Source organism: Asterias rubens, chromosome 15, assembly GCF_902459465.1.
Source record: "Asterias rubens chromosome 15, eAstRub1.3, whole genome shotgun sequence".
Lineage (NCBI taxonomy): Eukaryota > Metazoa > Echinodermata > Asteroidea > Forcipulatida > Asteriidae > Asterias > Asterias rubens.
In genome coordinates, this window is record NC_047076.1 from 6,988,510 (window position 1) to 7,005,182 (window position 16,673).

At 38.4% G+C, this 16,673-nt stretch overlaps 1 protein-coding gene across 3 annotated transcripts in view; it reads left to right on the forward strand.

The window, feature by feature from the left end:
- LOC117299836 overlaps positions 1-2,947 on the forward strand; it is a 46,953-nt gene extending 44,006 nt beyond the window's left edge. For all 3 annotated transcript variants that reach the window (XM_033783382.1, XM_033783383.1, XM_033783384.1), the window contains 2 exons: positions 1,736-1,836; positions 2,165-2,947. In XM_033783382.1, the coding sequence (XP_033639273.1) occupies positions 1,736-1,836; positions 2,165-2,347 (284 nt within the window). In that variant the 3' untranslated portion in view covers positions 2,348-2,947. The remainder of the gene's footprint in view (positions 1-1,735; positions 1,837-2,164) is intronic.
- Positions 2,948-16,673: the final 13,726 nt, after the last annotated feature.

Consider the following 16,673-nt stretch of genomic DNA (forward strand, 5'->3'; position numbering starts at 1 on the left):
AATTGTTCATGGTTACTTGATATTTGAAAAAAAAAAGTCATATCGGCACCGTATTGAGGAGTCACAGTCACACAATATTTGTTGTGTCCATTATTACTTCCTACGTATCTGCGTGGGTTTTCCCTGGAATAATTCTCTGGTTTTTTTCTCCCACATCTACAACTGAAACTTCCTTCCATGATTTGCTCCTCTGAGAGTCCTTGGCTTCACGACCAGAAATATAGACACTGGACACTATTGGTAATTGTCAAAGACCAGTCTTTTCACATGATGTATCTCAACAAATGAACAAAACAACAAACCTGTAAAAATTTGAGCTCAATTGGTCATCGAAGTTGCGACATTATTGAAAGGAAAAATACCCATGCAAGTTGTTTGCTTTCAGATGCTTGATTTCGAAACCTCAAAATCTAATTCTGAGGTCTCAAAATCAAATTTGTGGAAAATTACTTCTTTCTTGAAAACTACGTTACTTCAGAGGGAGCCATTTCTCGCAATGTTTTATACTATCAACAGCTCTCCATTGCTTTTTACCAAGTCAGTTATTATTATTTTGAGTAAATACCAACATGACCAATAGTGTCCACTGCCTTTATTTAATAAATGAAATGAAACTGTGACTGCACTTTTTGATTGGACTGTTTCTCAGGAGTATGGGAACTGAGAAAGTTTGGGTGAGCGACTAGACCTTGGCCCAATTTCATAGAGCTGCTAAGCACAAAAATTTGCTTAGCATGAAACTTCTTCCTTGATATAAACAGGATTACCAACCGAATTTCCCGTGATTTTCTGGATAAGCAAGCAACAGCTGAATACCAGTACCAAGCAATATGCAACAAATGGAAATTCAGTTGGTAATCCCGTTTTTATCAAGGAAGAAATTTCATGCAAATTTGTCTGCTTAGCAGCTCTATGAAATTGGGCCCTGACCAGAGCCGTATATTTGAAACCAGAAACTGTGACGTAACTCTCGAATTGACCTAACGTCCGTCGATATATTGAAAATACTCAAAAACTCGATATATTTTTGACATCGAAATCGCCGATGTCACTTTTATAATCATATCGTAATATCGGATTTTCGATATATATCGAAAATTTTGATGTTTTGAAAATTTCGATGTTCCTAAATGATATCGAAAATACCAAAAGAGTGTCCGATTATTTAAAAGAAATCTGTGTTTGAGTATTAGAAAAGTCGTCGTCGTTATGTAGTTTCATCATTTTGAGTTGCCCTATTAAATAAAATACGTTTTACAACCAAGTATGTCTGCATGTTCTTTGTGTTTTCGCCATCATCCGCCGGCCTGCCGCAGAAGTTTGGACTACAAACAAGTTCGGGGGATCAGACAAAAACAGGTTGAAATGTAACCCTATTAAACTGTCAGTCTATGGTATATATATTTCTACCTCCATGAGTATACCAAGTGCTGTTTTTAGGCTTCCATCTTGCGCGCGGGAAATACTCGATATATCGAGTATATTCGATATTAAATTTTCGATATATCGGTTATGGGAAAAAACCGACATCGACGGACGTTAAATTTACCATAGTCGACCATGCTCCAGTGAATGGTTCCATATAGTCAATCTCCCTGTGCTTTATGGTTTCTGATATAGTCTAGTCGGTCTAGTCAAGTCTTGTCGCACCCGAACTTTCTCCTGGTAAAACATTGCGTTTAGTAATCATTAAAGCCTCATTCAGTTTGTTTATCTTTTAATGTCTGTGTTGCAGAAACGTCTGTGACTGTCTTCACTGATGGCTCGGACCCAATTAAAATGAAGGTATCATCTGGTGTTCTGGTCAGCGATGTGGCTAAAACAGCCTTCTCAAAGGTACAATTTAAGATATCGCACATGCGCGAGTGGAATACGGAAAAATATAGCACTTCTGCGTCCCATATCCAACAAGGCCGAGTTGGATATGGGACCCAAATGCACTAATTCACGAGCGCGATAACAAATTCATCTTCAAGCCTCAACTAAACAATGAGGAAAAGTTAGAGTTTTGTTTTTGGTTTTCACCCGCAAAGTTTAGAATGTAACTTTTGCACTGACCTTATGCGAACATGTTGTAGCCGCATCCTTCGCAATTCAGCTCTTAGCTGCGAGTAAAAATGATTAGCCTCCCTAATTATTATATTTGTTCTTTTTATTTATGCAGAGCGTACCAACACCCTTCACCCTGGTCAAGCATCAGAATAGGCTCATCGGTCTCCAGCTTGCGGAATTCCTACTCAACGGGGAGTTTCTGTTGGATGCAGTAGCGGCTCCAGACAGCTGCCAGAACTGGCTTTGGCGCATCAACGATGACGGCCGTTTCAGTCGCAGATCAGGTCGAGTTTAATTGCCAAGCAGTTGGCTTTTAACACTTCTTATCCTGGTTGTAATTTTCTAAGCAATTTTAAGATTAATATGTTCTTACTTTTCATCATGGTAAACCTAGAACAGATTCTTATAAACTTTCTGGGATTATATGTTTTCCTAAAGTGTTTTCTGAACTTAAAACAGAAACCAGAAACTGGTTAACTCTTGATTCAATTTAGACGTTTCAATCCATCTTGCGAGAGGATTCTATATAGGGTTGGCTCTGTATTAATAAGGTTTCTTGTTTTAAATATTGTTTCAATTGTGCCTCACTCTTTCCTTCAGTTTCATTTAATCACTTTTTAAAAATTGTTTTACTGCATTTATTTAAAGTTAGACCGAATCAGTTTCAACCCGTAAAAGTTAGATCATTGGGCTAGTGGGTTTATTTTTAGACACCTTCGGGTTTATCTTGGAAACACTGTGTGTGGACAGAATCAAAACACCTTGTATGATACTCTTTACATAAACTTCTAGGTTCAAGAAATCAAAAATAGTTGCATGTATATACAAAGCCTCAGTATTTTGACTGCATCATTTAAGAGCATAAAAATTAATAAAAATGCTGGTTTTACTCACACCCTATCGTTATGTTTCTCTTCTATTCATGTATTTTTCATGTATCAATATTTCCCTAAATATAGTTTGAATCATGGTTCAAGTTTTATAAAAAAAGGCATCAGTAGAGCCTACTGCATCATTTTAGAGCATCAAATAAAAACTTCAAAATTGGCCCAAATTTTGTAAAAATGGAGGACTTGCCCCTTGTTGCTTGGCCTATTAGTTTTTCAAGTATCAATATTTCCTCAAATATAGCTTGAATCATAGCTCAAGCTATATAACAAGGCATCAGTAGAGCCTACTTCAGCATTTTAGAGCATAAATTCATAACTTAAAAATTTGTCATATTTTGATAAAAATGCTTGTGAACTTGTCAAACTTTGCACAACAAATGTGTACAAGGCCTTGTGAACTTTGCCTAAATTTTACCTGAAAATGTATAGCCGTGTGAACTTGTCAAATTTTGCAGAAAAATGTGTACGTTTCAAGTATCAATATTTCCCTAAATATAGCTTGAATCATAGCTCAAGTTTTATAAAAAGGCACCAATAAAAAGTTTTATAAAAGCCTTGTGAACTTAGCCTGAATTTTACCTGAAAATGTGTACAAGTGTATAGCCTTGTGAACTTGTCAAATTTTTCACCAAAATATGTACAAGGGTAGTCTTGGTTCAAGACTCTCCTGGATTTGTCACAACAGGGCGCGCTATCAACCACGAACCGCTATCACCCGAGAACCGCTATCACAGGAGAGTCTTGGCACATTCGTTAAATCTCCCCCCCCCCAAAAAAAAGGGGCGGGCTCTGCGGGAAACCTACGCACGGGCATTATGTTTCCCCCCGATTTTGGGGGGAGATTTAACGAATGTTCCAAGACTCCTGTGATAGCGCGTTGGGGGTGATAGCGCGCTTTCTTGTTACAAATCCAGGAGAGTCCTGAACCAAGACTACGCGTGGGGCCGATTTAACGACTTGTCATTAGGAGTCGAAATCGGGGAGCCATCAGTTCACGCGAGAGCAGTGATCTCGCGAGACCACTATCTCAGCGCGTGGGGCCGATTTAACGACTTGTCCACAAGTCTATACTGAGGTGGAGGGTGGTGTTGGACATAACGGCCTTGATGCTCTCAATGTGTAGTTTAGACATTTGCCTGAAGAACAATGTATTACGCATGTCCGTACTTGGTTGTTACAGAATAATCTATTGTTGAATGACAATAATTTAGGAGTACCACAAATCAAAAATTCTTATCATTCAACAATATATTATTCTGTAACAACCAAGTATGGACATGCGTAATACATTGTTCTAATGCAAGGACAGAACCGTTTTCATTATTTTGACCGGGTGAAAAAGACATACAGTTGAGTGTCACAGGGTAGTTCTGTTGAACTTCTTGAAACAATTCTACTTGGGAATGTATACGAGGTAAACAAAAGGGGTCCCCCATAACACATTGAATTCCTGAGACAAAACATCATCTACGACAATCCTTTGCCTTCTGCCACTCAAGTAAGAGTCGGACCATAACAAAGCTACATCAGATATCCCGAAATGAGTTTGAAGGATGCTCAGGAGAATTTCATGTTTAATGGAATCGAATGCGGCACTCGTGTCGAGCATAATTAGAAATGTACAGTCTTATCTACACTTCACTGCATAATACACAATAATAACTCTTCCCCATACACAGTTGTGGCGTTAGCGAAGCACAAGGAGCGACGCCTACTCTTTTATTATATAAGAAAACATAAGAAAACATAAGTATTATTATATTATATTAACTTTACGTCATACACTTAAGCTGACCTTGTACCTTCTTTGCACTTTGCACTCTGCACCCTGCACATTTTGCAAATTTTGCACATTTTGCACTGTGCACTAAAAAACACATCATTGGGGGAACACGACTTCCAGGAAAAACCAGAGAAGTTACTCTGGAAACCTGTGCCCAAAGACATTCGGAGTCCCCCTCCGTGAAGGTGTTGGACCTCACCTTGGCTGCCAAAATTAAATTTAAATAAATTACCTTACTTATTCCATAGTAATTAAACTTAACGAGAAGTACGCTGTGAAAGTGCTTGCTAGACTGACTACAATACCCTTTGTAATCTCCTTTTAAACCTCCCTCTCCACCCCTATTACATAATGCCCACCTGATATGCACAATGCATTACTCGAATTCCTATAAGACAATTATTTCCCGCTATACTACGAACCGCGGGAAATGTGTAGTCTTATCTACACTTCACTGCATAATACACAATAATAACTCTTCCCCATACACAGTTGTGGCGTTAGCGAAGCACAAGGAGCGACGCCTGAATAGAATTTTTCAAAGCAAGAGTGTAGCAGTTAAGAAAAGTGAAACAACTAAATTATTTTACTCATAGTCCTATGATGAGCGACTCAACGCTTCTTTACAATACCGATGACTTTGAACTACGTAACCATATCTACGAATTATTTAACAACGTTTTGTCTGTCTCTTGCAGAACAACTTTTATTATTATGGAAACCGCTAATGGAAACTTGTATAACTTCTTTATGTAGTTACAGGCCAAGGCTTTTGTTTACTTGTAGCCTTTTTTCAATAGGGTCTTCAACATACCCATCTTTACTCTGTTCTCTCCTCCATCGGCCATGCCGCCTGAGACAACGGTCACTTACTTCTTTTTTGGCCGCTGTCGTAGCCCCGCCGGATCTTAGGGAATGTACCCCGAAATTACCGTTAGGTGCTACTGAACCTAACATCTTAAGAATGCATTCCCTAGCTCTAGAATAGCTTAACTTTTTATCTTTTGTTATTAACTTGCACACATTCTTGGTTCTATTAGCTGGTTTAAACAGGAAATGGTTCGAATCGGAAGCTACACCCGCAACGGACATAAATCTCAACAGCATATTGTATGGACACGCTGAACTTGAACCTTTAGCAATTGAAACCTCATCACCTGTTCTGTACTGATCTGTCTTACTTTTCTGTATGGAAATTACAAAATAATCTGGTTGGATGTTTAAATCTTTACATCGAATGGAACTTAATTCGTCATATCTCAGAAAACCTGCGAATGCTGTAGTTATCATACACAAATCTCTTATTACAATTACGTCATTGCTATTTACAAAATTGTTACAAAGATCTATTGTCATGTCGGCAGTGACTACATCTTTTTTAACAGTTTTGTGACCTGTAGTCCGCTTTGCGGCTTCGTGAAGATTCCTGACGAAGGCGTTATTAGTGGGATCGTCCAAGCCGTTTATTTCATGGGCCCATTTGATGCCATAAACGGCCGCCAAAATGACATGGTGCGTTGACCCCGTGTCCAGTAGTTTTGTCAAAAACACTGCGACATGAATTGATCCTGCTGGTAAGTCACAAAAATTGTTCTGGTTGCAAAATTGTTGCCATCTCTTGAAACTGTTATAGTATTTACAAACTGTGCTGTCGCTTCTGGCTGCCATCATGTATCTGCACATCTTCTCCGCGACGCCTTCTTCACTAACTCCCGCTGTCTCCAATGCCTCACTTACACTGTTCCTCAGATGGATACCTGGTAAAGAAAACAAACATATTATTCCTTTGTCTCGTATTCATCACGTACCGTTTCGGATTGTGTGAATCATGTCCTTGCCAACTGGCTATATTTGATTCAGAATACAATTTTCAAAGCGATTAATTTGAATTTCAATGGATTATCTGCAAAAATGCCATTACTGCCGGATCCTTTGCGGATCACATTTGAACAAGGTAACACTTCCTTAGCTTTTACAAAACTGTGAAAAACCTCTGGTTCTGCGACCAGCGAAGGCCAAAATGGAGACGATCTCCATAGGGGAACAACAATAGTGCCCTTTGCCTTGTCCTTTTGCATTTTCTTCAGTGTTCTCAGAATTAATCTTGGTGGCGGTACCAACCAGTTACATTCGTTTGACCAATTCTTAGTGAATGCATCTACGCCTTCCGTTCCCGGACACCACCACCTGGAGTTAAACTTCTTACACTGTGAGTTCAAATTTGATGCAAACCTGTCTATGGAGTGTGGACCCCAAACTATGTCCCAATAAGCAAATACTTCTGGCTGAATTTGCCAGTCATCACTGTCGGTTGTTCTGCTGAGAGTATCAGCCAGTACATTATATTTCCTTTTAATCCATTCAGGTTCAATAACTATACTTTCCTGCTCACAAAATCGATTGATATTTAATGCAATTTGCTGAAGATTAGATCGTCTGCTACCCGAATTGATTATTCTCTTCACATTTTGATTATCGGTAAACCATTTAACTTTCCTGTTTTCTAACATTTCAGTGTTGCTTTTCAGTACTCTTTCTACTGCTACAGCTTCTCTCCAACTGGAGCTTTGCTGAGCCTCTTCCTTGTTCCATGAACCCACCACTTCTGTGCCTTCAAGTAAGGCTCCCGCACCAAGGGAAACATACCCGCCATATCCAATAGCGGATGCATCACTATATGCTTCAATTACATGATCAACTTTACTTTCAATACTTAAACCTTTGTCGTTTAAGGTTCTAACCTCCTTCTTCCAAAATCGAATCTCCTCATAAGCCTCATGGTCTATCTTTACTGGGGCATTCCAGCTTGCCCTTGTATCGATACAACGATACAGAGCACGAGTTTGCAATCTTACCAATCTTCCTATAGAGTGTGTTAAAGAAATAATCTGACCAACTGCTGAAGCTAAAATTCTGGCTGGAATCAAATGATTCTTATCGGAATCCATCTGATAAATAATTGACTCAAGCATCTTTTCAACTCTATCAATTCTATTTGGTATAGCATGTAATGAACCCGAGGCCATGAGCCAGCTGAAACCCAACCATTGTGCACTTTGCGAAGGTTCCCAGACGCATTTTTCATGTGAGATCAGGAAACCCAAATCCTGCAATGATTTCTGCACTTTGTTACTGAGTATGAGTCCTGCTTCTAAAGTACTACTACCCGCTAGCCCATCGTCTATGAACATGATAATCTTATGACCTCTAGACCTCCACAATGTAAGAAAAACTTTCATCATTTTAGTGAAAATGTACGGTGCAGTTGCCAATCCAAAAGGAAGTACATTGAACCGATAGTAATGTGTTCCACCTCCTTTGTCCCATGAAAAACCGAGATATGGTCTATGCTGCTCAAAAATTTCAATATGATGATAAGCTGACTTGAGATCAAAAGTAAACAAGTAATCCCCTGTAACAAACATTTGTTTTGCAACGGTAACGTCTTCATACTTAAACTTGAACTGTGCCAAATGAGGGTTGATATCTCTACAATCCAAAACTAGTTTTGGCTTACCATTCTTACTGAAAGCAACCGTCAAGGGATTGACACATGATGGTTTGTGTAAGACTTCAGAAATACAGCCCTTTTCTTTTAGTTTTTCAATCTCTGTTGCAACGAATAACTTGTTCTCCAAAGCCGACCTATTGTTTTTCAAATGAAAAACACCTGGTAGTGTTCTAAAGGGTATTCTATACCCGTCTACAATAACTGCCTTTATATGTTCATTTACTTTCGCTTCTTCCCAGTGTTTTAAGGAAGCCTTTAGTCTACCTACTGTTGTTAACACAAACGATTTATTTGGTACACCTTTTGTTTCCTTGATTAACACCGATGGTTCATAATCGGTTTTCTGATTCCAGTCAAAACTGAGATCAATAATGGAACAAATATTATCACTTATCTTATCACTTGGAAGTTGTCGTCTCTGTGGGCACGAATACTTCCAGTGCCCTGGCTGGCCGCAGTTGAAACAGAGCCCCGGTTTCTTGGCTGATGTCACGCTGCTCACGCTCGTTTGTTGAGTGTTTGCTCCTGACCTCCCAGCAGGCTGAGAAGCCGGCCATGATGAAAATCTTGTGGATTTCTTTATTCTTTTGGCCTGCTCAATCTTCAGCTTCTTACTGGCTCTGGATTCAGCCCGGTTGATTTTCTTTTCGTCGTCAGAATCAGAGGCCAGTGGGTTGGTTTCATATTCATGAACAACCTTCCATCCGGACTCCGATGCGTCGGCCATTCTGATCAGCTTTTGGCGATGATTTATCAAGTTTATACCTTCAGATATGCTGTTGATAGCCTGTGGAACATCTTTGAGGTTTGTCACGCTCGTTTCTGCTTCTCTCAGCTTAGTAGCGACTTTTGCATTGAATTTAAATTGATCCTCACAGCTCTTACGTTTGAACGTATAGCTGTCATTTGCTAAAATGTTCTGCTGAATTTTCGCAAGTTGACTCTCCGAAAGATCTTTCTGTACATCGCTTATCTTTGTTTCAAAGCAAGTAAATTTCGACGAAATTAGGCTATCTAACTTGCTTAAAAGTGCTGTTTGTGAACTGGCAACAGCTTGCTTGACTCTTTCGTCGATGTAGTTGGCTTGTATTTGGCTTTCCATGTCGATCGGAGTAGACGCCCTACAGCAACTTAACGAGAAGTACGCTGTGAAAGTGCTTGCTAGACTGACTACAATACCCTTTGTAATCTCCTTTTAAACCTCCCTCTCCACCCCTATTACATAATGCCCACCTGATATGCACAATGCATTACTCGAATTCCTATAAGACAATTATTTCCCGCTATACTACGAACCGCGGGAAATGTGTATGTAACTTATTGCTTATCCATAGCCATGAGTAGATCGTTCTTAACTCTAAGCAAAGCTGTTTCGGTGCTATGATGCTGTTTGTATGCTGATTGCATTGATGGTAATAAACTTGGTGTATCTCAACGCATAAAACAACAAACCTGTGAAAATTTGAGCTCAATTGATTGTCGAAATTGTTTGTTATGGTGTCTGTGAATGGGCTGAATGTCACCTTTGAGCAAAAAAAACCCCACAATAAACAAACAAACGAACAAACAAACAACGACTCAAAATTCTCACGATAATGTGGGAATGTGGTCCTACCTTATTCCCTTTTCTAAAGAATCACATTCTGGGGACGCAGTTTTAAGTAAAACATTGTGGGATCTTTGTTCCATTGTGTAAAAGTTCCCACAGCTCTGGCATGTCTCGGTAGGCCTACCCATCAGAGCTGTCTTATTCTGTATGGAAAGGTTTGCGGTATTAACTAATGATAGTCATTACATGGTGTTACTGCATTTACCTTTCCGTATCGTATTGCCACCATGCAATGTTTCAAATCCTATACTTGCCCTTTTCTGCAAAATTTCACCTGAATTTAAACCAATCTTCCCATGTTGTGATGAACAAACTTGAAAATTTCCCTGATTATGGAAACTTTTCCCTCTAGTTATAATGTATGTTAGCAGTTCTAACATATTTTACATTGGTTAAAGCAGTGGACACTTGGTAATTGTCAAAGACTAGCCTTTACAGTTGGTGTATCTCAACATATGCATAAAATAACAAACCTGTGAACATTTCAGCTCAATCGGTCATTGAACTTGCGAGATAATAATGAAAGAAAACAACACCCTTGTCACACGAAGTTGTGTGCGTTTAGATGGTTGATTTCGAGACCTCAAGTTCTAAATCTGAGGTCTCAAAATCAAATTCATGGAAAATTACTTCTTTCTCGAAAACTATGGCACTTCAGAGGGATCCGTTTCTCGTTAAACGACCGCGGTACCGCAGGTTCGACTTTTGAAGTCCCTTCGTTCGAGCTCCTTCTCTTTTTTCCTCCATGGTAAAACTAGTGCTGAACATTTTTGCAGGAAGGTGGTGGTGACAAAACTTGCCAGCAGTCCAGAATGGCATTGTTTGGGGACGGCTACGGAATATTCTTTTTTAAACTGGGATTCCCCACAGGGGAGTTCTATAGAACAATAGAGTCACCATATATATATGCAAAAGACATGGCCCAAATCAATTTTCCAGACGCCACTTAGACTCCTAGCATGGAGCGCCCTTTGCTCCTAGTGCTACACATTTTGGCAGGAAGGTGGGGACAAAACTTGGCAGCAGTCGTATGATGTGTCTGATCTTGGTAGTGGGTACTGGGACTTTTACAGGAGGGAATGAAGACCCCCGCAATGTTCTTTGTTTAACTGGGATTCCCCACAGGGGAGTTCTTTAGAACAGGTATTTAATAGAACAAAATTGTGCGAGTCACAACTGAGTGTACAAAAGACTGTGTAAGTGTGTCTATCCGTTAAAACCACAGACATATAATTATAATTGTATGTCTGTGGTTAAAACCAAGGCTTCACTTCTGTATTACAAAACCAAACGAATAAAAGAGACTTGATGAACAGAGTTGGTTACATTTTTTAAAAGTATTTTTTAAATAAACAAATAAATATTGAAAACTCAGGATAAAAAACAAACCTGTGAAAATTCAAGATAAAATAATATACCGATTGCGCTACCATTGTCACGTGACCTGAGATAATAGGGGGGCTAATCATCCTTACTCGCAGCTTTCTCCAGAAGACGATCAGAGCATACTGATCGAAACGTCGAGTTGAATTTTGAAACCAACGGTTCTTTTCAGAACCACCCCAACTCATTACATGCATTAGAGATAGTCATTACATTTTCTACAACCATGGATGCTGTGTTACACCGCAAACTTTCTGTATAGAATTGCGAAGGACGCGGCTACAACGTGTTCGAGAGGCAGGCATGCAAGGGCGCCTTCAGCTAGCCACATCAACCCATTATGACCACGGAGCACAGCCAAGATCGGAAGTGTGGCACACTGCAACAGAACGCACAACTCAACTCACATATTATTATGGCCCTGGCCGGGAATCGAACCGGGGTCACCTTGGTTAGTTACTATGGACGAGAATACAGGATTTATCAAACAGAAAATGTCAAACAAATCAATGTCAACTTTATTACAAAAAGGTCTTTGTTTTTAGTTAAAACTCTTATTTATCGAAAATACAGTCAATTATGGTCCATCAGTAGCTATAGGCCTTATGCTATAGGCCAACGAGTCTTCCTGCAGTCACGGGCAAGTCTTTTACTACGAAGGCCATTTAGTGCCAGCAAAAAATAAAATTCAAATCCGTTATTACGGATTCGCAATCCGTTAATCGGATTAGTAATACGTTATTACGGATTAGTAATCCGTTATTACGGATTAGTAATCCGTTATTACGGATTAGTAATCCGTTATTACGGATTAGTAATCCGTTATTACGGATTCCCTCGAGGATCCCCCGAGGGCGCTATGGTTACTCAGCCTAGAGTGCAGCACTGACCTATATATACTGACAATTATAGAGATGGAGTGCAGTGGTTTGATTGACGAGAGCTATCGACTGGCGTCCGCCATTTTGTTGAGTCAAAGATTCGACACCACCAAAAAATGACGAACAGTTTTACTTCACCTAGTATAAAGAAAATCACACAAATGGCATTGTGTGCGGTCATCACATTATACTTTAAAAACATCTTTCCAACCATTTAAATTCATAACATTCGCCAAATCCAGGGCAATGTGTACTGTTTTAAGGGACCGATTTCTGCAACGTTACATGTTAAATGTTAAATGTTCAACAAAAAATACTAATAAAACAACTGTTCATGTTTCCATCATGGTTTATTGGACTTGAAATCATAGTTTTTCTGTTAAGCAAATAACGAGCGTTTTCGGAAATTTGAAGGGTATGGATACATGTAGATATATCATGACAAAAAATGCTTCACGGTGGAGACTCGACTTGATGTATTTCATTAAAACTACTCAGATAAATCAATGTCAATTTTGCCAACCAAGTGATGTTAGTTTGATTTTTATCCTTTTAATTATTTCACTCTGGGGACTTAGAAAGTCATTGGGTCACCCAGAATTAATGGAACTACAACTGTCTTCTAATCATTGTTCTTATGACAGTTATATAAACGAAGACCTTCTCTGAAGCATCTTCCTTACACTTAACTCCGTCGGGATCTAAGATTCCTAAAAAGACGGCGGACAGTTCCCTGTCGAAGTTGCGAATCCGTAATAACGGATTATGAATCCGTAAGTAATAACGGATTATGAATCCGTAATAACGGATTGCTAAATCCGTAATAACGGATTATGAATCCGTAATAACGGATTACTAATCCGTAATATAACGGATTGCTAATCCGTTATAACGGATTGCTAATCCGTAATAACGGATTTTAAATTTATTTTTTACTGGCGCTAATGGGCTTCCGTATTTTACTGTGTTGCTGTGGTTTTTTTAATACCCATCCCATGTAACGTGATAACATGTAGCATTGGCTATGGGGGATATGCAGAAGTTGAAAGTACCCAAAAAATAGTCCCATTAAACAACCTTCGTGCATGCGGGGGCGACACAACACAAAACATAAAGCAAAGATTATAGAGCGCCGCGGCGCTCTATAATCTTTGACATAAAGTCAGATCTATTAATAACCTAGCCCTGGTAGGACGTCAGTGCAACGTGACACCTCTGGGCTAAAACTGTACGGGAAAAGTTTCCAGGAATTCTTAGGGGCTGATCGCAGTCTACTACTCAAAACGAACTGTGGAGACCAACTTTAGAGCAATACAAGTTCCTTTTCCGTCTAATCATGATCTGCTAACTCTGTAGTTAAAAACTCTGTAGTTGGAAGCTCTTAAAAACACTTTGATTGAGGAGTATTGATCTTCTCAATGATTTAGAGGCAGTGTCGTACTTTGGTAAGTAGCCTACATATATAGGCCTATGGCAAAACAATAATTTAAATTTATAAACCATAAAAAAACTTACTTGGAAGGTTTGCCCTTAATTTTTTAAAGTGATTGGCCAGTGTGATGACCAGTTGGCTTGTCATTTCACCAGTCAACCAGCTTTTTCAATAATCTTTATTTCACAGAAAAAAGCCTATTTCAGACTACATACAAAATTAGTTGCGATAACTTAAAAGGCAGGAGGGTAACGTTATGCAACTACTACAATATGTACCGTAGGAGGTCTTGTTTTCAAGGTGTCCCTAAAATCGTGGCAAATCTTTGACCTCTCTGTGCGCGATGTAAACAGTTCCTAGATACAAAAATGTTGGTTTTATTTGCTAAGCAAAGAGTCTCCTCTCCCTTGACCAAAACTTAGAAACACGTAAGGCTCCACTGGTTATTTGCACTTGTAAATGCAAAAAGTTTGGTATTTTTTAGGCATATAATTATGATATCCTCCTCTTACCAGTTTTCACGCTATTATGCCTTTTTCTTTGAATTGGGAAAAAAATAATGATGCCATATATCAACCGATGCCCTAATTATCTTCATTTGTTAATATGAAGTATGCAAACATATATTAAAACTTGATGGACATACACACCGATCTTCGATAACTTCAACTGGCCCCATTTGTTTTGAGTTGTTCCTGTTTTCACGGCAAACAAGAAAGTATGCTTTTTCCCGGTGAAGCCATACATGGAAGAAACATCTGCAGTGACTACAAGTGTTCTTTGAGACTCTGTGTATGACTCTATGGCCAGCAGTTGCCTTCGTTTTATTCAAAATATTTTTAATGAAATTTTAAAAATTACCATGGTAATTTGCAAAAAATAACAAAAATAAATAATTTAATCGTGTGAATAATTTAAAAGTGTGAATAATTATTGGCTTTCAAATCTGATTTTTATTTCGTTTTTCCCCTTTTTTCCCTTAAAATTTATAATAAAGGGTATAGGCAAAATAAACAGTGATAGTTGAATCAACAAGCTGATGTTTAAATTTTCAATATTAATAAAATATTGATATGAGGGTTAAAAAATAAAAATCTCCAAAAATATTAGAAAATTATATAAGGCACATGGCTTCTTTAAGCCTCTGTATTTTGTTTTCAGAATGCTCAGCAAAATATTCAGTCACACGATTTGATCATCATGAATTGTGAATTGAAATAGTGTTTGATGAAACTTTTTGGGTGGGCAAATATTTTGATATGGCCTCAACATTATGACATATTTTTGTACCTTGTAGAAATGCCTAAAATACCAAACTTTTTGCATTTACAAGTGCAAATGACCAGTGGAGCCTTACGTGTTTCTAAGTTTTGGTCAAGGGAGAGGAGACTCTTTGCTTGGCAAATAAAACCACAATTTTTCTATCTAGAGACTGTTTACATTGCGCACAGAGAGGTAAAAGATTTGCCACGATTTTAGGGACACCTCGAAAACAGGACCTCCTACGATACAAGGTACAAAAATATGTCATAATGTTTAGGCCATATAAAAAAAAATTCCCACCGAAAAAGTTTCATCAAACACTATTTCTATTCACAATTCACGCTGATCAAATCATGTGACTAAACATTCTGCTGAGTATTCTGGAAAAAAAAATACAGAGGCTTATATTTTTATAAAGAAGCCATGTGACTTACTTATATTATTTTCTAATATTTTTTTATATTTTTTTTAAACCCTCGTATCAATATTATTATAAATATTAAAATTTAAACATCAGCTTGGTGATTCAACTATCACTTTTTATTTGTACGCTTTATTATAAATAATAAAGCCATTGGACACTTTCGGTAAACAGTATTGTCCAAGGCCCACAGTACACTTCGTGTATCACAACTTCTATAAAATAACAAACCTGTGAAAATTTAGGGACAATCGGTCATTGGAGTCAGGAGAAAATAACTGGAAAACCCACCCTTGTATCCGCACGTTTTGCCGTGCCATGACATGTGTTTAAAATAAATCTGTAGTTCTCGATATCGAGAATTGATATTGTTTTAATGTTTTCTCAAAAAGTAAAGCATTTCATGGAATAATTTTTCAAGAGAAGTCTTTCACCATTACCTTAAATGTAAACCCTGTAAGTTATTTGTAAATCTGTGAACTTTACAATTTTTTCAGTACCAAAAGTGTCCAATGGCTTTAAGGGGAATTTTTGTTATTAAAAATAAATAAAAATCAGATTTATAAGCCAATAATTATTCACCTTTTAAATTTTGTGTGTGCAAATTACAATAGTAGTTTTAAAATGTCATAAAAAATATTGTGAATAAAATGAAGACAACTGCTGGCTATAGTCATACACAGAGTCTCACAGAACACTTGCAGTCACTGCAGATATTTCTTCCAGGTATGGCTTCACCGGGAAACCATTCTTTCTCGTTTGCCTTGAAAACAGGAAAAACTCAAACAAATGGGACCAGTTGAAGTCATTGAAGATCGGTGTGTGGTGTGAAAATTTCAATGTCCATCAAGTGAAAACTGGTAAGAGGAGGATACCTTTGATCCGTGTAATTGGCAAGCCTTGTAATACTTTTTTTCACGCTACTACAATAGCTCAGAGAAAAGTTAACCCAGTTCCATCCAATGACACCAAGATTGTTGAGTTCGTAGTCCTGGGCAGGGTTAAATTTTACACAATTTAAGCTAGTTTTGGGTTTATTAATCCAGAGTTTTAAGCCCTGAAAAATCATAAGCGCCAGCCCCACTTAAAGGGATGCTGCAGTGAATTAAAATAAAACAGTTAATTTTGCTGTCATTTATTTCTGATATATGTGTTGAACCTCAATAAAATGTGTTTTGTTTTTCCCCCGACATATCTCACTTGCGTAATTAGCGAATAAGTCATGCCCCCCCTTTTGTGGATTGTTACCGCCCCCTACCATCTACGTCACGTCTGGAATTCAAACATATCGTCGGCAAAAAGAGTCTGGTCCCTAACTACACGCGCCTAGGTACCAGGCCACACAGAGCACATGTCTCTATTTATATGCACACAGCCAGGGGGCCCGACGGCTCATGACGTCACGTTAATGCCCCTTTTAGGGGCGGGGTGGGTTCCTCTAATCTCTT